Below are 26,441 nucleotides of genomic sequence, written 5' to 3'. Positions count from 1 at the left end.
GTCAGTATGAGGAGGCCCGTTAACCAGACCGGGGTAATAACATGGCAGCTGTCAGTATGAGGAGGCCCGTTAACCAGACCGGGGTAATAACATGGCAGCTGAGGCCCGAAACATGTTTCGCCAAGCCGCACTGCTTCTTAAAACACAGCTCGCTTAACCTGTTAGGGCTAGGGGGCAGTATTGACACGGCTGGATAAAAAAACATACCCGATTTAATCTGGTTACCACTCCTACCCAGTAACTAGAATATGCATATACTTATTACATATGGATAGAAAACACCCTAAATTTTCTAAAACTGTTTGAATGGTGTCTGTGAGTATAACAGAACTCATTTGGCAGGCAAAACCCTGAGACATTTTCTGACAGGAAGTGGATACCTGATGTGTTGTATTGCCTTTAAACCTATCCCATTGAAAAACACAGGGGCTGAGGAATATTTTGGCACTTCCTATTGCTTCCACTAGATGTCACCAGCCTTTACAAAGTGTTTTGAGTCTTCTGGAGGGAGATCTGACCGAACAAGAGCCATGTAACGATGATGTCCCATTAGACACCTGGCGCGCGAGTTCATGTTGGGTACCCTCGTTCCAATACGTTATAAAGAGTATGCATTCGTCCACCTTGAATATTATTCATGTTCTGGTTAAAAAGGCCCTAATGATTTATGCTATACAACGTTTGACATGTTTGAACGAACGTAAATATATTTTTTTCCCTCGTTCATGACGAAAGTCCGGCTGGCTTAGATCATGTGCTAACAAGACGGAGATTTTTGGACATAAATGATGAGCTTTTTTGAACAAAACTACATTCGTTATGGACCTGTGATACCTGGAAGTGACATCTGATGAAGAGAATCAAAGGTAATGGATTATTTACATAGTATTTTAGATTTTAGATCTCCCCAACATGACGTCTAGTCTGTATCGCGAACGCGTATTTTTCTGGGCGCAGTGCTCAGATTATTGCAAAGTGTGATTTCCCAGTAAGGTTATTTTTAAATCTGGCAAGTTGATTGCGTTCAAGAGATGTAAATCTATAATTATTTAAATGACAATATAATATTTTACCAATGTTTTCTAATTTTAATTATTTAATTTGTGACGCTGACTTGACTGCCGGTTATTGGAGGGAAACGATTTCCTCAACATCAATGCCATAGTAAAACGCTGTTTTTGGATATAAATATGAACTTGATAGAACTAAAAATGCATGCATTGTCTAACATAATGTCCTAGGAGTGTCATCTGATGGAGATTGTAAAAGGTTAGTGCATCATTTTAGCTGGTTTTATGGTTTTGGTGACCCTGTCTTTGAATTGACAAAACATTACACACAACTCTTGTAAATGTACTGTCCTAACATACTCTAAATTTATGCTTTCGCCGTAAAACCTTTTTGAAATCGTAAAACGTGGTTAGATTAAGGAGATGTTGATCTTTCAAAGGGTGTAAAATAGTTGTATGTTTGAAAAATTTGAATTTGGACATTTATTTGGATTCAAATTTGCCGCTCTTGAAATGCACCTGCTGTTGATGGAGTGCACCACGGGTGGCACGCTAGCGTCCCACCTAGCCCATAGAGGTTAACCCGGAAGCCAGCGGCATTAATGTGTTGGAGGAAACACCATTTGACTGACGACCGATGTCCCGCCACAAGGTGTCGCTAGAACGCGATTAGCCAAGGAAAGCCCTCCGGCCAAACCTTCCCCTAACCCGGACGGCGCTGGGCCAATTGTGAGGCGGCTCGGGCCGGTGTGTGCGGAGGCGGCTCGGGCCGGTGTGTGCGGAGGCGGCTCGGGCCGGTGTGTGCGGAGGCGGCTCGGGCCGGTGTGTCCGGAGGCGGCTCGGGCCGGTGTGTCCGGAGGCGGCTCGGGCCGGTGTGTCCGGAGGCGGCTCGGGCCGGTGTGTCCCTCCAGGAGGCTCGGGGCCGGTGTGTCCCTCCAGGAGGCTCGGGGCCGGTGTGTCCCTCCAGGAGGCTCGGGGCCGGTGTGTCCCTCCAGGAGGCTCGGGGCCGGTGTGTCCCTCCAGGAGGCTCGGGGCCGGTGTGTCCCTCCAGGAGGCTCGGGGCCGGTGTGTCCCTCCAGGAGGCTCGGGGCCGGTGTGTCCCTCCAGGAGGCTCGGGGCCGGTGTGTCCCTCCAGGAGGCTCGGGGCCGGTGTGTCTCTTCAGATGTCTCTGTTAAGGGTGTCCGTGACTTATTCTCTTTTACAGTATTGGACTAACGTTTCTGTCTCTCTGTTTCTCTCCCCAGTATGAGATCCTGCTGTGTATTCAGGACTATGACGACCCAGCCGTTGATGTGTGTAAAAAGCTCCTGGGCAAATATCCCAACGTAGATGCTAGGTTGTTTATCGGTAAGAGCTTGACTTGATGTATAATTAGAAGAAACTGTTCATTAATATTCATGTTTCTGACATTTCTACAATCTGTCTAATAAATGTGTTTATGTGTAGTATTGAAGTGGGGAACCTGTTGGTATTAACAGTTTTATACATTGATTCCAAGGTAGACTAGTCTATAAATAAATAAAAATGATTTCAAAATGTGTGTTATTGGATTATAGAGGCCAAAATGTCACCCTATTCCATACATAAGATGTGTGTGTGTGTAGTATGTCACCCTATTCCATACATAAGATGTGTGTGTGTGTGTAGTATGTCACCCTATTCCATAAATAAGATGTGTGTGTAGTATGTCACCCTATTCCATAAATAAGATGTGTGTGTAGTATGTCACCCTATTCCATACATAAGATGTGTGTGTGTAGTATGTCACCCTATTCCATACATAAGATGTGTGTGTAGTATGTCACCCTATTCCATACATAAGATGTGTGTGTGTAGTATGTCACCCTATTCCATACATAAGATGTGTGTGTGTAGTATGTCACCCTATTCCATACATAAGATGTGTGTGTGTAGTATGTCACCCTATTCCATACATAAGATGTGTGTGTGTGTAGTATGTCACCCTATTCCATACATAAGATGTGTAGTATGTCACCCTATTCCATACATAAGATGTGTGTGTGTGTAGTATGTCACCCTATTCCATACATAAGATGTGTGTGTGTGTGTGTAGTATGTCACCCTATTCCATACATAAGATGTGTAGTATGTCACCCTATTCCATACATAAGATGTGTGTGTGTAGTATGTCACCCTATTCCATACATAAGATGTGTGTGTGGTATGTCACCCTATTCCATACATAAGATGTGTGTGTGTAGTATGTCACCCTATTCCATACATAAGATGTGTGTGTGTGTGTGTGTGTAGTATGTCACCCTATTCCATACATAAGATGTGTGTGTGTAGTATGTCACCCTATTCCATACATAAGATGTGTGTGTGTGTAGTATGTCACCCTATTCCATACATAAGATGTGTGTGTGTGTAGTATGTCACCCTATTCCATAAATAAGATGTGTGTGTAGTATGTCACCCTATTCCATACATAAGATGTGTGTGTGTGTGTGTGTGTAGTATGTCACCCTATTCCATACATAAGATGTGTGTGTGTGTGTAGTATGTCACCCTATTCCATACATAAGATGTGTGTGTGTGTGTAGTATGTCACCCTATTCCATACATAAGATGTGTGTGTGTGTGTAGTATGTCACCCTATTCCATACATAAGATGTGTGTGTGTGTGTAGTATGTCACCCTATTCCATACATAAGATGTGTGTGTGTGTGTAGTATGTCACCCTATTCCATACATAAGCTGTGTAGTATGTCACCCTATTCCATACATAAGATGTGTGTAGTGTGTCACCCTATTCCATACATAAGCTGTGTAGTATGTCACCCTATTCCATACATAAGATGTGTAGTATGTCACCCTATTCCATACATAAGATGTGTGTGTGTGTAGTATGTCACCCTATTCCATACATAAGATGTGTGTGTGTAGTATGTCACCCTATTCCATACATAAGATGTGTAGTATGTCACCCTATTCCATACATAAGATGTGTGTGTGTAGTATGTCACCCTATTCCATACATAAGATGTGTGTGTGGTATGTCACCCTATTCCATACATAAGATGTGTGTGTGTAGTATGTCACCCTATTCCATACATAAGATGTGTGTGTGTGTGTGTGTAGTATGTCACCCTATTCCATACATAAGATGTGTGTGTGTAGTATGTCACCCTATTCCATACATAAGATGTGTGTGTGTGTAGTATGTCACCCTATTCCATACATAAGATGTGTGTGTGTGTGTAGTATGTCACCCTATTCCATACATAAGATGTGTGTGTGTGTGTAGTATGTCACCCTATTCCATACATAAGCTGTGTAGTATGTCACCCTATTCCATACATAAGATGTGTGTAGTGTGTCACCCTATTCCATACATAAGCTGTGTAGTATGTCACCCTATTCCATACATAAGATGTGTAGTATGTCACCCTATTCCATACATAAGATGTGTGTGTGTGTAGTATGTCACCCTATTCCATACATAAGATGTGTGTGTGTAGTATGTCACCCTATTCCATACATAAGATGTGTAGTATGTCACCCTATTCCATACATAAGATGTGTGTGTGTAGTATGTCACCCTATTCCATACATAAGATGTGTGTGTGGTATGTCACCCTATTCCATACATAAGATGTGTGTGTGTAGTATGTCACCCTATTCCATACATAAGATGTGTGTGTGTGTGTGTGTAGTATGTCACCCTATTCCATACATAAGATGTGTGTGTGTAGTATGTCACCCTATTCCATACATAAGATGTGTGTGTGTGTAGTATGTCACCCTATTCCATACATAAGATGTGTGTGTGTGTGTAGTATGTCACCCTATTCCATACATAAGATGTGTGTGTGTGTGTGTGTGTGTGTAGTATGTCACCCTATTCCATACATAAGATGTGTGTGTGTGTGTAGTATGTCACCCTATTCCATACATAAGATGTGTGTGTGTGTGTAGTATGTCACCCTATTCCATACATAAGATGTGTGTGTGTGTGTAGTATGTCACCCTATTCCATACATAAGATGTGTGTGTGTGTGTAGTATGTCACCCTATTCCATACATAAGCTGTGTAGTATGTCACCCTATTCCATACATAAGATGTGTGTAGTGTGTCACCCTATTCCATACATAAGCTGTGTGTGTGTGTATTATGTCACCCTATTCCATACATAAGATGTGTGTAGTGTGTCACCCTATTCCATACATAAGCTGTGTAGTATGTCACCCTATTCCATACATAAGCTGTGTAGTATGTCACCCTATTCCCTACATAAGCTGTGTAGTATGTCACCCTATTCCATACATAAGCTGTGTAGTATGTCACCCTATTCCATACATAAGCTGTGTAGTATGTCACCCTATTCCATAAATAAGCCGTGTGTGTGTGTGTGTGTGTGTGTGTGTGTGTGAGGCCGTGTGTGTGTGTGAGGCCGTGTGTGTGTGTGTGTGTGTGTGTGTGTGTGTGTGTGTGTGTGTGTGTGTGTGTGAGGCCGTTGGGAGAAGCTATTGATTCTAGCTCATTAGCAGCATCTGTTGAGGCCTCTCTCTAGTGTGCTGTATGATGTTTGTCCCCCATAAGACACTACACATGGAAGCCTACACTACGTTAACAAAAGTATGTGGACACCTGCTTGTCGAACATCTCATTCCAAAGTCATGGTCATTAATATGGATATGGTCCTCCCTTTGCTGCTAAAACAGCCTCCACTCTTCTGGGAAGACTTTCTACTAGATGTTGGAACATTGCTGCAGGGACTTGCTTCTTCTCAGCCACAAGAGCATTAGTGATGTTGGGCGATTAGGCCTGGCTCGCAGTCAGCAATCCAATTCATTCCAAAAGTGTTAGATGAGGTTGAGGTCAGGGCTCTGTGCAGGCCAGTCAAGTTCTTCCTCACTGATCTCGACAAACCATTTCTGTATGGACCTCGCTTTGTGCACGGGGGCATTGTCATACTGAAACAGGAAAGGGCCTTCCCCAAACTGTTGCCACAAAGTTGGAAGCACAGAATCGTCTAGAATGTCATTGTGTGCTGTAGTGTTAAGCTTTCCCTTCACTGGAACTAAGGGGCCCGAACCATGAAAAAACAGCCCGAACCAGATAGTCCACTAGTCTAAAGAAGGCCAGTTTTATAGCTTCTTTAATCAGAACAACAGTTTTCAGCTGTGCTAACATAATTGCAAAAGGGGTTTCTAATGATAAATTAGCCTTTTAAAATGATCAACTTGGATTAGCTAACACAACGTGCCATTGGAACACAGGAGTGATGGTTGCTGATAATGGGCCTCTGTACGCCTATGTAGATATTCCATTAAAAAGAATCTGCCGTTTCCAGCTACAATGGTCGTTTACAACATTAACAATGTCTACGCTGTATTTCTGATCAATTTGATGTTATTTTAATGGACAAGAATATGTTCCTTTCAAAAACAAGGACATTTTCTAAGTGACCCCAAACTTTTGAACGGTAGTGTAAATATTCAGACCCTTTACTCAGTACTTTGTTGAAGCATCTTTGGCAACGATTACAGCCTGGAGTCTTCTTGGGTATGACGCTACAAGCTTGGCAACACCTGTATTTGGGTAGTTTCTCCCATTCTTCTCTGCAGATCCTCTCTGTCAGGTTGGATGGGGAGCGTCGCTGCACAGCTATTTTCAGGTCTCACCAGAGATGTTCGATCGGGTTCAAGTCCGGGCTCTGGCTAGGCCACTCAAGGACATTCAGAGACTTGTCCCGAAGCCACTCCTGCGTTGTCTTGGCTGTGTGCTTAGGGTTGTTGTCCTGTTGGAAGGTCCTGAACGCTCTGGAGCAGGTTTTCATCAAGAATCTCTCTGTACTTCGCTCTGTTCATCTTTCCCTCGATCCTGACTAGTCTCCCAGTCCCTGCCGCTGAAAAACATCCCCATAGCATGATGCTGCCACCACCATGTTTCACCGTAGGGATGGTGCCAGGTTTCCTCTAGACGTGACGCTTGACATTCAGGCTAAAGAGTTCAATCTTGGTTTCATCAGACCAGAGAATCTTATTTCTCATGGTCTGAGAGTCCTTTAGGTGCCTTTTGCCAAACTCCAAGTGGGCTGTCATGTGCCTTTTACTGAGGAGTGGCTTCCATCTGGCCACTCTACTATAAAGGCCTGATTCATGGAGTGCTGCAGAGATGATTGTGCTTCTGGAAGGTTCTCCCATCTCCACAGTCCGAGTGACCACCGGGTTCTCGGTCACCTCCCTGACCAAGGCCCTTCTCTTACGATTGCTCAGTTTGGCCGGGCGGCCAGCTCTAGGAAGAGTCTTGGTGGTTCCAAACTTCTTCAATTTTAAGAATGATGGATGACACTGTGTTCTTGGGGAGCTTCAATGCTGCAGAAATGTTTTGGTACCCTTCCACAGATCTGTGCCTCAACACAATCCTGTCTCTGAGCTCCACTGACAATTCCTTCTACCTCATGGCTTGGTTTTTGCTCTGACATGCACTGTCAACTGTGGGACCTTTTATATAGACAGGTGTGTTCCTTTCCAATTATGTCCAGTCAATTTAATTTACCTCAGGTGGACACCAAGTTGTAGAAACATCTTAAGGATGATCAATGGAAATCCAGATGTACCTGAGCTCAATTTCCAGTCTCATAGCAAAGTGTCTGAATACTTATGTAAATAAGGTATTTCAGTTTTTTTATTTTTACATGTGCAAACATTTCTAAAAACTTGTTTTCACTTTGTCATTATGGGGAAATCTGTGTAGATTGAGGATTTTTTTTAAATTTTCTTCAGAATAAGTCTGTGATGTAACAAAATGTGGAAAAAGGGAAGTAGTCTGAGTACTTTCCGAATGCCGTGTGCAGTGTGTTTCATGTCCTTAAAATCCCCAGAATGAATCTAACATAACTCAAGATTTTTTTGTTAACTAGTAAATAGTAGCCTACAGCAAAGTGTGTTTAAATCATTTCTAACTTGTCAACAATTTCTGCTTGCTTGTTTTTGCTACCATGTGGGTTTTAACTTGCTTGAGCCTGCTAACTGAGGAGTGTTAATTCACCTGTTTCCATACATGTTTCATTTCAAATGGAGTTGTTTATTCTAACTGCTTAACTATTTATCTGTACATGAATTTTTATTTAATTTTTTTACTCATTTTTTTAAATAATCTTTACAGGAAAATGCCACGGGCATTTCACTGCAGCTAATGTAGAAGGAAAAGCTGTGTACATTTGCAAATACTGTGCCCAATCATATGTGAAGAATGCAACAAAGATGCAGAATCATTTGGCCAAGTGCATAAAGTTCCCTCAGCGCTCACAACAAGCAACCTCTGACTAAAGTCCCTCTACTTCTATTGGAGGTGAAAATGATCAATCAGACACAGTATCTATAGCAACAGCTCATGGTCCTCCTGGAATCAGAAGTTGTTTTGACAATGGAGGAACGCAGTCAGAGAAATGCTGATGAATGTCTTGCTCGAGCTGTGTATGCAACTGGTTCACCTCTGATGCTCACAGGCAATGTGTATTGGAAGAGATTTCTGAATGTTCTTCGCCCAGCATACACCCCTCCAACCAGACAGGCTTTATCTACTCATTTGCTGGATGCAGAGTTCAACAGAGTTCAAGTGAAGGTCAAGAAAATCATAGAGAAAGCAGACTGTATTGCAATCATCTCTGATGGATGGTCGAATGTTTGTGGGCAAGGAATAATTAACTACATCAACTCCACCCCTCAACCAGTATTCTACAAGAGCACAGACACAAGGGACAACAGACACACCGGTCTCTACATTGCAGATGAGCTGAAGGCAGTCATCAATGACCTTGGACCACAGAAGGTATTTGCACTGGTGACAGACAATGCTGTGAACATGAAGGCTGCTTGGTATAAAGTGGAGGAGTCCTACCCTTCACATCACACCCATTGGCTGTGCTGCTCATGCATTGAATCTGCTCCTCAAGAACATCATGGCACTGAAAACAATGGATACACTCAACAAGAGAGCCAAGGAAATGGTTAGGTATGTGAAGGGTCATCAAGTTATAGCAGCAATCTACCTCACCAAGCAAAGTGAGAAGAATAAGAGCACCACATTGAAGCTGCCCAGCAACACCCGTTGGGGTGGTGTTGTCATCATGTCTGACAGTCTCCTGGAGGGGAAGGAGTCTCTCCAAGAAATGGCCGTATCACAGTCTGCCGATATGGACAGCCCCATCAAGAGGATCCTCCTGGATGATGTATTTACAAAAAAGTACAAAAAATATAAATAATAATATGCATGAAATGAAATGTGTATATATTCACTACTGTAAGTAACTCTGGATAAGAGCGTCTGCTAAATGACTAAAATGTAAAATGTATTTTGAGAGAGAGTGGTAAGCAGCCTGAAACTCCTGAAACCAAAGCAGTAGCCATTGCACGGATTGAGGGAGACAACGCCATCCTGTCTGATGTTCAGACTGTTTGCAGATATAAGAGAAGAAATCCGTACAGCCCTGCCCACTTCACTGTTGCTCCAGGCAGAGGAAACTGCAGTTCTGAAATGCATCAAAAAGCGCGAAGACGTCTGCCTGAAGCCCATACACGCCCGCAGGGTACATGTTGGACCTCAAGTATGCTGGTAAGAGCATCCTGTCTGGTGCAGAGATCAACAAGGCCTATGGTGTCATCACTACCGTGTCTCGCCACCTTGGCCTGGATGAGGGAAAGGTTCTGGGCAGTCTGGCGAAGTACACTTCCAAGCAAGGGCTTTGGGATGGAGATGCGGTATGGCAGTCGTGCCAACATATCTCATCAGCCACCTGGTGGAAGGGACTTTGTGGATCTGAGGCTCTTTCCCCGGTTGCCTCCATCATCTTCCAAATCCCACCAACATCAGCCACCTCAGAGGGCAACTGGTCCTTGTTTGGGAACACACACCAAAGCACGCAACAGGCTGACCAATACAAGGGTTGACAAATTGTCTATCCGGGCGAATTTGAGGCTTTTTGAGCCTGACAACGAGCCATCCTCAACAAGGTTGGAAAGTGACAGTGAAGATGAGGCCTCAGAGTCTGATGTTCAAGAGGTGGACATTGAGGAGGTCCAGGGAGAAGAGATGGAAGCCTGAGAAGAAGACAACCAAAGCTTTAGTTTCTAGACTATCATTTTACAGATGTATGTTGAAAACGTTTTTTGGGAGATGCGATGGATCATTGGGGATCATTCAATATTCCCTTTCAGTTGTTGTTCAGTGAAATCATCCCATGTGAAGAGTCAACTCATTTAATTAAAGTTACATTCGTAACTCAATTGTTTTTTAAAATTTATATTGGAAGGATTTAATCGTTTGCAATTATGTCTACTTATGATAAGGTAAAAGTTTTCTGTTTCCGTTTCCATATGATATGGAAAATATATCCAATGCAAAAAAAAAATCTACATTTTAAATAGTATTAATATTAATTTGCGTATATTTCTTTTAATTCCCATTAATTCCCACGGAAAGTTTCCACCTCTGCATATTGCCCAAAATGTGCAACCCTAGTGACGACGTGTTATCTTATGTAAACAAAGTCAGTGCTGGTGAGCAGGTCTTTCTCACCGTCTATTGGATAGAGAGCAACGCCGCAGCTGTTCACTCCATGTTAGTGAGCAAATGGACAAATAAAACCCCAACCTTTCATTTACCCGTTGTGACGCACAGATGTTTTGTACCATTTTTTCACATTTACATTTTAGTCATTTAGCAGACGCTCTTATCCAGAGCGACTTACAGTAGTGAATACATGCATTTTTGTTGTTGTTGTTGTACTGGCCCCCCGTGGGAATCGAACCCACAACCCTGGCGTTGCACACACCATGCTGGTGTTGCAAACACCATGCTCTACCAACTGAGCCACAGGGAAGACTGACTTCATGACCAAAAATATCCTATTTACACTTTAGTGTATTTTGACACTAGAATAAATGTTTCTGACTCATGTTGATGCCACACAGGCTGTTTTTAAAGGGATTTGTTGCTTTTTAAAGGGTTGGAAAATGTGACCTATATTATACTCTCTGTCCATCTGATAGACTGAACGGCTTGGTGTGGTCCATTATACTCTCTGCCCATCTGTTAGACTGAACGGCTTGGTGTGGTCCATTATACTCTCTGTCCATCTGATAGACTGAACGGCTTGGTGTGGTCCATTATACTCTCTGTCCATCTGTTAGACTGAACGGCTTGGTGTGGTCCATTATACTCTCTGCCCATCTGATAGACTGAACGGCTTGGTGTGGTCCATTATACTCTCTGCCCATCTGATAGACTGAACGGCTTGGTGTGGTCCATTATACTCTCTGCCCATCTGTTAGACTGAACGGCTTGGTGTGGTCCATTATACTCTCTGTCCATCTGATAGACTGAACGGCTTGGTGTGGTCCATTATACTCTCTGTCCATCTGATAGACTGAACGGCTTGGTGTGGTCCATTATACTCTCTGCCCATCTGTTAGACTGAACGGCTTGGTGTGGTCCATTATACTCTCTGCCCATCTGATAGACTGAACGGCTTGGTGTGGTCCATTATACTCTCTGCCCATCTGTTAGACTGAACGGCTTGGTGTGGTCCATTATACTCTCTGCCCATCTGATAGACTGAACGGCTTGGTGTGGTCCATTATACTCTCTGCCCATCTGTTAGACTGAACGGCTTGGTGTGGTCCATTATACTCTCTGCCCATCTGATAGACTGAACGGCTTGGTGTGGTCCATTATACTCTCTGCCCATCTGATAGACTGAACGGCTTGGTGTGGTCCATTATACTCTCTGCCCATCTGTTAGACTGAACGGCTTGGTGTGGTCCATTATACTCTCTGCCCATCTGATAGACTGAACGGCTTGGTGTGGTCCATTATACTCTCTGCCCATCTGTTAGACTGAACGGCTTGGTGTGGTCCATTATACTCTCTGCCCATCTGATAGACTGAACGGCTTGGTGTGGCCATTATACTCTCTGCACATCTGTTAGACTGAACGGCTTGGTGTGGTCCATTATACTCTCTGCCCATCTGATAGACTGAACGGCTTGGTGTGGTCCATTATACTCTCTGCCCATCTGTTAGACTGAACGGCTTGGTGTGGTCCATTATACTCTCTGCCCATCTGTTAGACTGAACGGCTTGGTGTGGCCATTATACTCTCTGCCCATCTGTTAGACTGAACGGCTTGGTGTGGTCCATTATACTCTCTGCCCATCTGATAGACTGAACGGCTTGGTGTGGTCCATTATACTCTCTGCCCATCTGTTAGACTGAACGGCTTGGTGTGGTCCATTATACTCTCTGCCCATCTGATAGACTGAACGGCTTGGTGTGGTCCATTATACTCTCTGCCCATCTGATAGACTGAACGGCTTGGTGTGGTTCATTATACTCTCTGCCCATCTGTTAGACTGAACGGCTTGGTGTGGTCCATTATACTCTCTGCCCATCTGTTAGACTGAACGGCTTGGTGTGGTCCATTATACTCTCTGCCCATCTGTTAGACTGAACGGCTTGGTGTGGCCCATTATACTCTCTGCCCATCTGATAGACTGAACGGCTTGGTGTGGTCCATTATACTCTCTGCCCATCTGTTAGACTGAACGGCTTGGTGTGGTCCATTATACTCTCTGCCCATCTGTTAGACTGAACGGCTTGGTGTGGCCCATTATACTCTCTGCCCATCTGATAGACTGAACGGCTTGGTGTGGTCCATTATACTCTCTGCCCATCTGATAGACTGAACGGCTTGGTGTGGTCCATTATACTCTCTGCCCATCTGTTAGACTGAACGGCTTGGTGTGGTCCATTATACTCTCTGCCCATCTGATAGACTGAACGGCTTGGTGTGGTCCATTATACTCTCTGCCCATCTGATAGACTGAACGGCTTGGTGTGGTCCATTATACTCTCTGCCCATCTGATAGACTGAACGGCTTGGTGTGGTCCATTATACTCTCTGCCCATCTGTTAGACTGAACGGCTTGGTGTGGTCCATTATACTCTCTGCCCATCTGTTAGACTGAACGGCTTGGTGTGGTCCATTATACTCTCTGCCCATCTGATAGACTGAACGGCTTGGTGTGGTCCATTATACTCTCTGCCCATCTGTTAGACTGAACGGCTTGGTGTGGTCCATTATACTCTCTGCCCATCTGATAGACTGAACGGCTTGGTGTGGTCCATTATACTCTCTGCCCATCTGTTAGACTGAACGGCTTGGTGTGGTCCATTATACTCTCTGCCCATCTGATAGACTGAACGGCTTGGTGTGGTCCATTATACTCTCTGCCCATCTGTTAGACTGAACGGCTTGGTGTGGTCCATTATACTCTCTGCCCATCTGTTAGACTGAACGGCTTGGTGTGGTCCATTATACTCTCTGCCCATCTGATAGACTGAACGGCTTGGTGTGGTCCATTATACTCTCTGCCCATCTGATAGACTGAACGGCTTGGTGTGGTCCATTATACTCTCTGCCCATCTGTTAGACTGAACGGCTTGGTGTGGTCCATTATACTCTCTGCCCATCTGTTAGACTGAACGGCTTGGTGTGGCCATTTAGGTTAACAGACGATCCTGACCCGATCCTATTTGTCTGTAAGGTGAGATCCTAAAGCAGGAAACAGCTGTTCACCCCCCAGCACCTTCTTTTGTTTTGTTGCATCGTGGTAACAAAAGTTGCAGTACATATTCTGCCCTTCTGTAGCGTGTGCAATGATGACAGAGGGGAAAAGACAGTGTTCTTTGTTTGATGTGACTCCTTTTTGTTTTTAATATTGCAAAAGGAAGTAGAAGTTTCCCCATTTTTAAGGATTTCTGCTTTAAATGGAAGTGAAAGAATACAGGTGTAAGAGAATGTCTCTGACGATCAGTGATACAGTCGTTATGGCGATCAGTGACACAGTCGTTATGGCGATCAGTGACACAGTCGTTATGGCGATCAGTGACACAGTCGTTATGGCTAGGACAACCTCAGGCCAGAAAGCTGACGTTGTTTGTTTCCATTCCAGGAGGGAAGAAGGTCGGCATCAACCCCAAGATTAATAACCTGATGCCGGGTTATGAGGGGGCAAAGCATGGCCTGGTGTGGATCTGCGACAGCGGAATACGAGGTAGGAAACCAAACAATGTATCCCAAATGGCGCCCTATTCCCTACGCAGTGCACTACCCTGGTCAAAAGTAGTGCACTGCATAGGGAATAGGGTGCCATTGGGACGCATTCTTACTCCAATTTCATCATTCTTATCACTATGGCTGATGCGTGTCTTATCCCTTGAGGGGCTGATGCGTGTCTTATCCCTTGAGGGCTGATGCCTGTCTTATCCCTTGAGGGCTGATGCCTGTCTTATCCCTTGAGGGCTGATGCCTGTCTTATCCCTTGAGGGCTGATGCCTGTCTTATCCCTTGAGGGCTGATGCCTGTCTTATCCCTTGAGGGCTGATGCCTGTCTTATCCCTTGAGGGCTGATGCCTGTCTTATCCCTTGAGGGCTGATGCCTGTCTTATCCCTTGAGGGCTGATGCCTGTCTTATCCCTTGAGGGCTGATGCCTGTCTTATCCCTTGAGGGCCGATGCCTGTCTTATCCCTTGAGGGCCGATGCCTGTCTTATCCCTTGAGGGCCGATGCCTGTCTTATCCCTTGAGGGCCGATGCGTGTCTTATCCCTTGAGGGCTGATGCGTGTCTTATCCCTTGAGGGCTGATGCGTGTCTTATCCCTTGAGGGCTGATGTATTTCCCATCAGATAATGGAGGTTCCATTCAGCTCTTGTTTTGAACCTTGAACCTACAGTTGAAGTCGGAAGTTTACATACACCTTAGCCAAATACATTTAAACTCAGTTTTTCACAATTCCTGGCATTTAATCCTAGTAAAAATTCCCTGTCTTAGGTCAGTTAGGATCACCACTTTATTTTAAGAATGTGAAATGTCAGAATAATAGTAGAGAGAATGATTTATTTCAGCTTTTATTTATTTCATCACATTCCCAGTGGGTCAGAAAGTTTACATACACTCAATTAGTATTTGGTAGCATTGCCTTTAAATTGTTTAACTTGGGTCAAACGTTTTGGGGGGCCTTCCACAAGCTTCCCACAATAAGTTGGGTGAATTTTGGCCCATTCCTCTTGACAGAGCTGGTGTAACTGAGTCAGGTTTGTAGGCCTCCTTGCTCGCACACGCTTTTTCAGTTCTGCCCACAATCTTTCTATAGGATTAAGGTCAGGGCTTTGTGATGGCCACTCCAATTCCTTGACTTTGTTGTCCTTAAGCCATTTTGCCACAACTTTGGAATTATTTTTGGGGTCATTGTTCATTTGGAAGACCCATTTGCGACCAAGCTTTAACTTCCTGACTGATGTCTTGAGATGTTGCTTCAATATATCCATATAATTTTCCATCCTCATGATGCCATCTATTTTGTGAAGTGCACCAGTCCCTCCTGCAGCAAAGCACCCCCACAACATGATGCTGCCGCCCCCGTGCTTCATGGTTGGGATGGTGTTCTTCAGGTTGCTAGCCTCGTCCCTTTTTCCTCCAAACATAACGATGGTCATTATGACCAAACAGTTCTATTTTTGTTTCATCAGACTAGAGGACATTTCTCCAAAAAGTACGATCTTTGTCCCCCATGTGCAGTTGCAAACCGTAGTCTGGCGTTTTTATGTCGGTTTTGGAGCAGTGGCTTCTTCCTTGCTGAGCGGCCTTTCAGGTTATGTAGATATAGGACTCGTTTTACTGTGGATATAGATACTTTTGTACCTGTTTCCTCCAGCATCTTCACAAGGTCCTTTGCTGCTGTTCTGGGATTGATTTGCACTTTTTCGCACCAAAGTACGTTCATCTCTAGGAGACAGAACACGTCTCCTTCCTGAGCGGTATGGCGGCTGCGTGGTCCCATGGTGTTTATACTTGCGTACTATTGTTTGTACAGATGAACGTGGTACCTTCAGGCGTTTGGAAATTGCTCCCAAGGATGAACCAGACTTGTGGAGGTCTACAATTTTTTTTTCTGAGGTCTTGGCTGACTTCTTTAGATTTTCCCATGATGTCAAGCAAAGAGGCACTGAGTTTGAAGGTAGGCCTTGAAATACATCCACAGGTACACCTCCAATTTACTCAAATGATGTCAATTAGCCTATCAGAAGCTTCTAAAGCAATGGCATCATTTTCTGGAATTCTCCAAGCTGTTTAAAGGCACCAGTCAACTTAGTGTATGTAAACTTCTGACTCACTGGAATTGTGATACAGTGAATTATAAGTGAAATAATCTGTCTGTAAACAATTGTTGGAAAAATTACTTGTCATGTTGGAAAAAGTACTTGTCATGTTCAAAGTAGATGTTCTAACCGACTTGCCAAAACTATAGTTTGTTAAGTGGTTGAAAAACTAGTTTTAATGACTCCAACCTCAGTGTATGTAAACTTCCCACTTCAGCTGTATATCATCAGGCTTTGATTGCTTTACTTACAAACATGTTTGTATTTGATTCCTCTAGATTCAAATACTGTAGTTGGATGAAACACTTTGAGCATGGTGGGTTCATTTAGATCCCATTGCCTGATTTTGTAAAAGCTTTTGGTGACAACGATTGATTGGCCAATCCTGTCCTCTTCCTCGCCAGTGAAACCGGACACTCTGACAGATATGGCCTATCAGATGACGGAGAAGGTGGGGCTAGTCCACGGCCTTCCCTACGTGGCCGACAGACAGGGCTTCGCTGCTACACTGGAACAGGTGAGAGTCCTTATAGACAGGGCTTCACTGCAACAGGTGAGTGTCCTTACAGACAGGGCTTCACTGGAACAGGTGAGAGTCCTTATAGACAGGGCTTCACTGGAACAGGTGAGAGTCCTTATAGACAGGGCTTCACTGGAACAGGTGACAGTCCTTACAGACAGGGCTTCACTGGAACAGGTGACAGTCCTTACAGACAGGGCTTCACTGCAACAGGTGAGTGTCCTTATAGACAGGGCTTCACTGGAACAGGTGAGAGTCCTTACAGACAGGGCTTCACTGGAACAGGTGAGAGTCCTTACAGACAGGGCTTCACTGGAACAGGTGAGAGTCCTTACAGACAGGGCTTCACTGGAACAGGTGAGAGTCCTTACAGACAGGGCTTCACTGGAACAGGTGAGAGTCCTTACAGACAGGGCTTCACTGGAACAGGTGAGAGTCCTTAGTGACGCAGCGGTTTAAGGCACTTCATCTCAGTGCTAGAGGCGTTACTACAGACCCTGGTTCGATCCTGGGCTGTGTCACAACGCTGGCCGAACAAGACGTAGCTACAAACAAAATTGAGTTAAATGGTTCCTTTCCTGTGGCGGTCCTCGTGAGAGCCAGTTTCATCATAACGCTTGATGGTTTTTGCTACTGCACTTGAAGAAACTTTCAAAGTTCTTGAAATGTTATAGATTGACTGACCTTCATGTCTTAAAGTAATGATGGACTGTCATTTCTCTATGCTTATTTGAGCTGTTCTTGCCATAATATGGACTTGGTATTTTACCAAATAGGGCTATCTTCTGTATACCCCCTTGTCACAACACAACTGATTGGTTGAAATGCATTAAGGAGGAACGAAATTACACTAATTAACATTTAACAAGGCACACCTGTTTATTGAAATGCATTCCGGGTAACTACCTCATTAAGCTGGTTGAGAGAGAGCCAAGAGTGTGTACAAAGCTGTCATCAAGACAAAGGGTGGCTACTTTGAAGAATCTCAAATATAACTTATATTTTGATTTTAACACTTTTTTTGGGGGGTTACTACGTGATTCCATATGTGTTATTTCATGGTTTTGATGTCTTCACTATTATTCTACAATTTTAGAAAATAGTAAAAGTAAAGAAAAACCCTAGAATGAGTAGATGTGTCTAAACTTTTAACTGGTATTATATATGTATTTTTTTTTGTCAGGTGTACTTGGGCAGGGTTCTAGGGCAGGGTTCTAGGGCAGGGTTCTAGGGCAGGGTTCCCCAACTGGCGGCCTGCGGGTGATTTTTATTTTATTTGGCTCCCTGTGTTTTCTGAGGGGGAAAAAATATTTACATATTTTTTTGAGAGATGTAAAAACACCAGCGAATCAGCTCCAAGTGAATTTGAAAATATTTTCCAAACTAGTCCCACGCATTATAGAGACGTATAAACTCAGCAAAAAGAGAAACGTCCTCTCAGTCAACTGTGTTTATTTTCAGCAAACTGAACATGTGTAAATATTTGTATGAACATAACAAGATTCAACAACTGAGACATAAACTGAACAAGTTCCACAGACATGTGACTAACAGCAATGGAATAATGTGTCCCTGAACAAAGGGGTGGGGTGGGGTGGGGGGGGGGTCAAAATTAAAAGTAACAGTCAGTATCTGGTGTGGCCACCAGCTGCATTAAGTACTGCAGTGCATCTCCTCCTCATGGACTGCACCAGATTTGCCAGTTCTTGCTGTGAGATGTTACCCCACTCTTCCACCAAGGCACCTGCAAGTTCCCAGACATTTCTGGGGGAATGGCCCTAGCCCTCACCCTCCGATCCAACAGGTCCCAGACGTGCTCAATGGGATTGAGATCCGGGCTCTTCGCTGGCCATGGCAGAACACTGATATTCCTGTCTTGCAGGAAATCACGCACAGAACGAGCAGTACGAGCAGTATGGCCCTCCAGCATTGTCATGCTGGAGGGCCATGTCTGGATGAGCCTGCAGGAAGGGTACCACATGAGGGAGGAGGATGTCCCTGTAACGTACAGCGTTGAGATTGAGCTTGTTGTCATTGCAGGCAATCTGATGATGCTGTGACACACCGCCCCAGACCATGACGGACCCTGCACCTCCAAATCGATCCTGCTCCAGAGTACAGGCCTCGGTGTAACACAAATTCCTTTGACGATAAACGCAAATCCGACCATCACCCCTGGTGAGACACTTTTTGCCAGTTCTGTCTGGTCCAGTGACGGTGGGTTTGTGCCCATAGGCGACGTTGTTGCCAGTGATGTCTGGTGAGGACCTGCCTTACAACAGGCATACAAGCCCTCAGTCCAGCCTCTCTCAGCCTATTGCAGACAGTCTGAGCACTGATGGAGGGATTGTGCGTTCCTGGTGTAACTCGGACAGTTGTTGTTGCCATCCTGAAAAGGGGGACATTTCTTTTTTTTGCTGAGTTTGTGATTGTATACAAATGTAATGTGATTGATTATGTAGTGGTTAAATATTATATCTGTTTGGCCGCATTGCAACCAATTTGCGGTCTACAAAATATTTGTAATTATGATCTGGCCAAATGACCATCCACTCAAGAAGAAAATCGTCCCCCGGCTGAATCGAGTTGATTTTCCCTGGTCTAGGGGTCTTAGGCCTGTCTAAATGATCAGTAATCTGTCCTACCAGTAATCTACCTCCTTTTCCTAACAGGTGTATTTTGGCACGTCCCACCCGCGCTCCTACATCTCAGCCAACGTGACGGGTATTAAGTGTGTGACCGGAATGTCATGTCTGATGAGGAAAGATATCCTGGACCAGGCTGGAGGGCTGATCGCCTTCGCTCAATACATCGCTGAGGACTACTTCATGGCGAAGGCCATCGCTGACAGGTGCAGTCATTACTTTATCTTCCATGTTAGCGCTGGGGGAGTTGCTGGGAAGAGTTGGCGCGTCAGGGCTGGGGGGAGTTGCTGGGAGCAGTTGGCGCGTCAGGGCTGGGGGGACTTGGCGCGTCAGGGCTGGGGGACTTGGCGCGTCAGGGCTGGGGGGAGTTCGCGCGTCGGCTCTGGGGGAGTTGGCGCGTCGGCTCTGGGGGGAGTTGGCGCGTCGGCTCTGGGGGGAGTTGGCGCGTCGGCTCTGGGGGAGTTGGCGCGTCGGCGCTGGGGGGAGTTGGCGCGTCGGCGCTGGGGGAGTTGCTGGGAGGAGTTGGCGCGTCGGCGCTGGGAGGAATTGGCGCGTCGGCGCTGGGAGGAGTTGGCGCGTCGGTGCTGGGAGGAGTTGGCGTGTCGGCGCTGGGAGGAGTTGGCGCGTCGGCGCTGGGAACTCCCTGATATTTGTTTTCCATTTCATTTCTATTGTTTACATCTTTGCCTTCTAGTCCTCCCCCAACACGGTGGCCTGTTTTATTGATTATTGTGCCACTAAACATCAGTAATTGATCGTGCTGTGGTATGGTTTATTGATGCGCTTCCATTGGAATCAGACCCTGGTCTCAATTGGGCTACCCTGAAGTAAAAAAATGTGTGTGGCTATGGTCCAGGTCCTACTATAGGTGTTAAACGGGAAGACCATGATGCTGGTTCCTCACGCTGAATATAGGCCAGGACTAACTGTAATCCACGGTCGGTTTTCTGTAAACCGACACTAGAAACGCCAGCTAACTTAACCCAAACCACTGCTAGCTAACTTAACCCAAACCACTGCTAGCTAACTTAACCCAAACCACTGCTAGCTAACTGAACCCAAACCACTGCTAGCTAACTGAACCCAAACCACTGCTAGCTAACTTAACCCAAACCACTGCTAGCTAACTTAACCCAAACCACTGCTAGCTAACTTGACCCAAACCACTGCTAGCTAACTTGACCCAAACCACTGCTAGCTAACTTGACCCAAACCACTGCTAGCTAACTTGACCCAAACCACTGCTAGCTAACTTGACCCAAACCACTGCTAGCTAACTTGACCCAAACCACTGCTAGCTAACTTAACCCAAACCACTGCTAGCTAACTTAACCCAAACCACTGCTAGCTAACTTAACCCAAACCACTGCTAGCTAACTTGACCCAAACCACTGCTAGCTAACTTGACCCAAACCACTGCTAGCTAACTTGACCCAAACCACTGCTAGCTAACTGAACCCAAACCACTGCTAGCTAACTGAACCCAAACCACTGCTAGCTAACTTGACCCAAACCACTGCTAGCTAACTTGACCCAAACCACAGCTAGCTAACTTGACCCAAACCACTGCTAGCTAACTTGACCCAAACCACTGCTAGCTAACTGAACCCAAACCACTGCTAGCTAACTTGACCCAAACCACTGCTAGCTAACTTGACCCAAACCACTGCTAGCTAACTTAACCCAAACCACTGCTAGCTAACTTAACCCAAACCACTGCTAGCTAACTTAACCCAAACCACTGCTAGCTAACTTAACCCAAACCACTGCTAGCTAACTGAACCCAAACCACTGCTAGCTAACTGAACCCAAACCACTGCTAGCTAACTGAACCCAAACCACTGCTAGCTAACTGAACCCAAACCACTGCTAGCTAACTTAACCCAAACCACTGCTAGCTAACTGAACCCAAACCACTGCTAGCTAACTGAACCCAAACCACTGCTAGCTAACTTAACCCAAACCACTGCTAGCTAACTGAACCCAAACCACTGCTAGCTAACTTAACCCAAACCACTGCTAGCTAACTTAACCCAAACCACTGCTAGCTAACTTAACCCAAACCACTGCTAGCTAACTGAACCCAAACCACTGCTAGCTAACTGAACCCAAACCACTGCTAGCTAACTGAACCCAAACCACTGCTAGCTAACTTGACCCAAACCACTGCTAGCTAACTTAACCCAAACCACTGCTAGCTAACTCGACCCAAACCACTGCTAGCTAACTTGACCCAAACCACTGCTAGCTAACTTGACCCAAACCACTGCTAGCTAACTTGACCCAAACCACTGCTAGCTAACTTGACCCAAACCACTGCTAGCTAACTTGACCCAAACCACTGCTAGCTAACTTGACCCAAACCACTGCTAGCTAACTTGACCCAAACCACTGCTAGCTAACTTGACCCAAACCACTGCTAGCTAACTTGACCCAAACCACTGCTAGCTAACTTGACCCAAACCACTGCTAGCTAACTTGACCCAAACCACTGCTAGCTAACTTGACCCAAACCACTGCTAGCTAACTGAACCCAAACCACTGCTAGCTAACTGAACCCAAACCACTGCTAGCTAACTGAACCCAAACCACTGCTAGCTAACTGAACCCAAACCACTGCTAGCTAACTGAACCCAAACCACTGCTAGCTAACTTGACCCAAACCACTGCTAGCTAACTTGACCCAAACCACTGCTAGCTAACTTAACCCAAACCACTGCTAGCTAACTGAACCCAAACCACTGCTAGCTAACTTGACCCAAACCACTGCTAGCTAACTTAACCCAAACCACTGCTAGCTAACTCAACCCAAACCACTGCTAGCTAACTTAACCCAAACCACTGCTAGCTAACTTAACCCAAACCACTGCTAGCTAACTGAACCCAAACCACTGCTAGCTAACTGAACCCAAACCACTGCTAGCTAACTTAACCCAAACCACTGCTAGCTAACTTAACCCAAACCACTGCTAGCTAACTGAACCCAAACCACTGTTAGCTAACTGAACCCAAACCACTGCTAGCTAACTGAACCCAAACCACTGCTAGCTAACTGAACCCAAACCACTGCTAGCTAACTGAACCCAAACCACTGCTAGCTAACTTAACCCAAACCACTGCTAGCTAACTTAACCCAAACCACTGCTAGCTAACTGAACCCAAACCACTGCTAGCTAACTGAACCCAAACCACTGCTAGCTAACTGAACCCAAACCACTGCTAGCTAACTTAACCCAAACCACTGCTAGCTAACTGAACCCAAACCACTGCTAGCTAACTGAACCCAAACCACTGCTAGCTAACTGAACCCAAACCACTGCTAGCTAACTGAACCCAAACCACTGCTAGCTAACTGAACCCAAACCACTGCTAGCTAACTGAACCCAAACCACTGCTAGCTAACTGAACCCAAACCACTGCTAGCTAACTGAACCCAAACCACTGCTAGCTAACTGAACCCAAACCACTGCTAGCTAACTGAACCCAAACCACTGCTAGCTAACTGAACCCAAACCACTGCTAGCTAACTGAACCCAAACCACTGCTAGCTAACTGAACCCAAACCACTGCTAGCTAACTGAACCCAAACCACTGCTAGCTAACTGAACCCAAACCACTGCTAGCTAACTGAACCCAAACCACTGCTAGCTAACTGAACCCAAACCACTGCTAGCTAACTGAACCCAAACCACTGCTAGCTAACTGAACCCAAACCACTGCTAGCTAACTGAACCCAAACCACTGCTAGCTAACTGAACCCAAACCACTGCTAGCTAACTGAACCCAAACCACTGCTAGCTAACAATCAATGGGAGTGATTGCAACTTAACTTCCCCTTTTTTTAACTGAAGGCTCACTGTTTCCTTTGTCCCTCCCTTTTCTCACAGGGGATGGAAGTTCTCCATGGCAACGCAGGTAGCCATGCAGAACTCTGGGTCCTATTCGATTGGTCAGTTCCAGTCCCGCATGATCAGGTAAGCCATCAGGGCTTTGTGTTTGTCCCCATATCCCACAGTGGAAGACCCAGAGGTATAAAGTGTCTCACACACACACACACCCATTGTTCTAGAGCAGGGGTGTCAAAGTGAGTTCCCGGAGGGGCCCGCGGGTCTGTGGGAACTGAGTTCCCGGAGGGGCCCCGCGGGTCTGTGGGAACTGAGTTCCCGGAGGGGCCCGCGGGTCTCTGGGAACTGAGTTCAACACATTGTTGTAGTTTATTTCAACATGTTTATTTAGCTGTTGTATTAGTATCTTAATAGTCCTGTTTGAAGTCCACTGACTGACCTGCTACATTTGGGGGAAATTCTTCAGTTTCTACTATGGTGTCTGATCCTCCCTGTCAGGTGGGCCAAGCTGCGTATCAACATGCTCCCCGCCACCATCTGTGAGCCCATCTCAGAGTGTTTCGTAGCCAGCCTGATCATTGGCTGGGCAGCGCATCACGTGTTCCACTGGGATATTATGGTCTTCTTCATGTGCCACTGTCTGGCCTGGTTCATCTCTGACTACATCCAGCTCCGAGGAGTTCAGGTACACACACACACACACACACACACACACACACACACACACACACACACACACTCTGTCTGGCCTGGTTCATCTCTGACTACATCCAGCTTCGAGGAGTTCAGGTACACACACACACACACACTCTGTCTGGCCTGGTTCATCTCTGACTACATCCAGCTTCGATGGGTCCACAGACCGGTTTAGGTACCGGATGGAGTACTCTCTCTTCCTACTACTATACTGGCTCTCAATAGCTGCTTTCACATTGTCACGCTTAATCTGTGCAGCCCAGTGCTAGCTAGAGCCAGAGAGGTTTGAAAGTGAAGAAACTCGAGTAGCGACGACTTCCTGTAACTTGAGACAGAAACATGGAGAATAAAGCACGGGGAATAAAGCACGGGGAATAAAGCACGGGGAATAAAGCACGGAGAATAAAGCACGGGGAATAAAGCACGGGGAATAAAGCATATGGGGAATAAAGCACGGAGAATAAAGCACGGAGAATAAAGCACGGAGAATAAAGCACGGGGAATAAAGCACGGGAATAAAGCATATGGGGAATAAAGCACGGGAATAAAGCACGGAGAATAAAGCACGGGGAATAAAGCACGGGGAATAAAGCACGGGGAATAAAGCATATGGGGAATAAAGCACGGAGAATAAAGCACGGGGAATAAAGCACGGGATTAAGCACGGGGAATAAAGCACGGGGAATAAAGCACGGAGAATAAAGCACGGGGAATAAAGCACGGGGAATAAAGCATATGGGGAATAAAGCACGGGGAATAAAGCACGGGTAATAAAGCACGGAGAATAAAGCACGGAGAATAAAGCACGGGGAATAAAGCACGGGAATAAAGCACGGAGAATAAAGCACGGGGGAATAAAGCACGGGGAATAAAGCATATGGGGAATAAAGCACGGGGAATAAAGCACGGGGAATAAAGCACGGGGAATAAAGCACGGGGAATAAAGCATATGGGGAATAAAGCACGGGGAATAAAGCACGGAGAATAAAGCACGGAGAATAAAGCACGGGGAATAAAGCACGGGGAATAAAGCACGGGAATAAAGCACGGGGAATAAAGCATATGGGGAATAAAGCACGGGGAATAAAGCACGGGGAATAAAGCATATGGGGAATAAAGCACGGAGAATAAAGCACGGGGAATAAAGCACGGGGAATAAAGCATATGGGGAATAAAGCATATGGGGAATAAAGCACGGAGAATAAAGCACGGGGAATAAAGCACGGAGAATAAAGCACGGGGAATAAAGCACGGGGAATAAAGCACGGGGAATAAAGCACGGGGAATAAAGCATATGGGGAATAAAGCACGGAGAATAAAGCACGGGGAATATAGCATCTGGGGAATAAAGCATATGGGGAATAAAGCATATGGGGAATAAAGCACGGAGAATAAAGCACGGGGAATAAAGCACGGGGAATAAAGCATATGGGGAATAAAGCATATGGGGAATAAAGCACGGAGAATAAAGCATATGGGGAATAAAGCATATGGGGAATAAAGCATATGGGGAATAAAGCACGGAGAATAAAGCACGGAGAATAAAGCACGGGGAATAAAGCATATGGGGAATAAAGCATATGGGGGAATAAAGCATACGGGGAATAAAGCATATGGGGAATAAAGCTGTAGCTGGAAAGAAACATATTCCTTTATTTGATCTCACAGGGCGGTGCGCCTGTCTTCTCCAAACTGGACTACGCTGTAGCCTGGTTCATCAGAGAGTCCATGACCATCCAGATCTTCCTGTCGGCCCTGTGGGACCCCACCATCAGCTGGAGAACGGGCGCTACAGGTTACGATGCGGGGTACGGCCGACGAGATCCTGGACGTATAGCCGCCTGCAATGAGTCCCACCTACAGGGGCAATACCCTGGGTCCAGTCACCCCCAAGGACCAGAGACAATGCCAGACACAGACTGAACCTTGTCCCGGATGGCACCCTATTCCCTACATAGTGCACTTTCTGACCTGGGCCCACACTTGCCTGTACTTTCTGCTCTGCTCAACAGTAGTGGACTATATAAGGAATAAGGTACCATTTAGGGACTCGGGCCAAAGAGATGGTAACATTTGAGAAGGAGAAAACGGCTATGGAATCATCCAAAGTGTTGGCTGTTTTTAAACCTTTGTGTTAAAAATGTTTTCATCCTTTATGTTACTGGTGCTCATCTTTCCTGTTTTAATTTAAAACTCTTGCTTGGACGACTCTCCAATAGGGGAGACCGGGCCCATGGCAGGAGAGAAAGGTTGTGTCCCAAATGCACCCTATTCCCTATATATAGTGCACTACTTTTGACCAGAGCCCAATGGGCCTTTTGTGGGAGAGAAGGGTTGTGTCCTAAATGCACCCTATTCCCTATATAGTGCACTACTTTTGTCCAGAGCCCCTATGGGCCCTATAAAGGGAATAGGGTGCCATTTGTAAATAGCGTGACTCTCTTCAGCCAGGCTTTGGGGATACGACGTGTACTTCCTACCGTAAGTTTTCACTAGGCTATCATTAATATGTTGGTACAATATCGCTAAGTCTC

General features: G+C 45.5%; 1 protein-coding gene across 1 annotated transcript in view; it reads left to right on the top strand.

The window, feature by feature from the left end:
• LOC123739457 (ceramide glucosyltransferase-B) overlaps positions 1-25,992 on the top strand; it is a 37,164-nt gene extending 11,172 nt beyond the window's left edge. The window contains exons 2-8 of the mRNA XM_045713778.1: positions 2,256-2,358; positions 13,996-14,097; positions 16,606-16,718; positions 19,394-19,572; positions 23,254-23,340; positions 23,710-23,896; positions 25,576-25,992. Of these exons, the coding sequence (XP_045569734.1) occupies positions 14,037-14,097; positions 16,606-16,718; positions 19,394-19,572; positions 23,254-23,340; positions 23,710-23,896; positions 25,576-25,830 (882 nt within the window). The 5' untranslated portion in view covers positions 2,256-2,358; positions 13,996-14,036 and the 3' untranslated portion in view covers positions 25,831-25,992. The remainder of the gene's footprint in view (positions 1-2,255; positions 2,359-13,995; positions 14,098-16,605; positions 16,719-19,393; positions 19,573-23,253; positions 23,341-23,709; positions 23,897-25,575) is intronic.
• The last annotated feature ends 449 nt before the right edge of the window (positions 25,993-26,441 follow it).

The sequence above is a fragment of the Salmo salar genome, unplaced genomic scaffold (assembly GCF_905237065.1).
Source record: "Salmo salar unplaced genomic scaffold, Ssal_v3.1, whole genome shotgun sequence".
In the NCBI taxonomy this organism is placed as follows: domain Eukaryota; kingdom Metazoa; phylum Chordata; class Actinopteri; order Salmoniformes; family Salmonidae; genus Salmo; species Salmo salar.
This window is presented reverse-complemented; position numbering and strand designations above follow the sequence as displayed.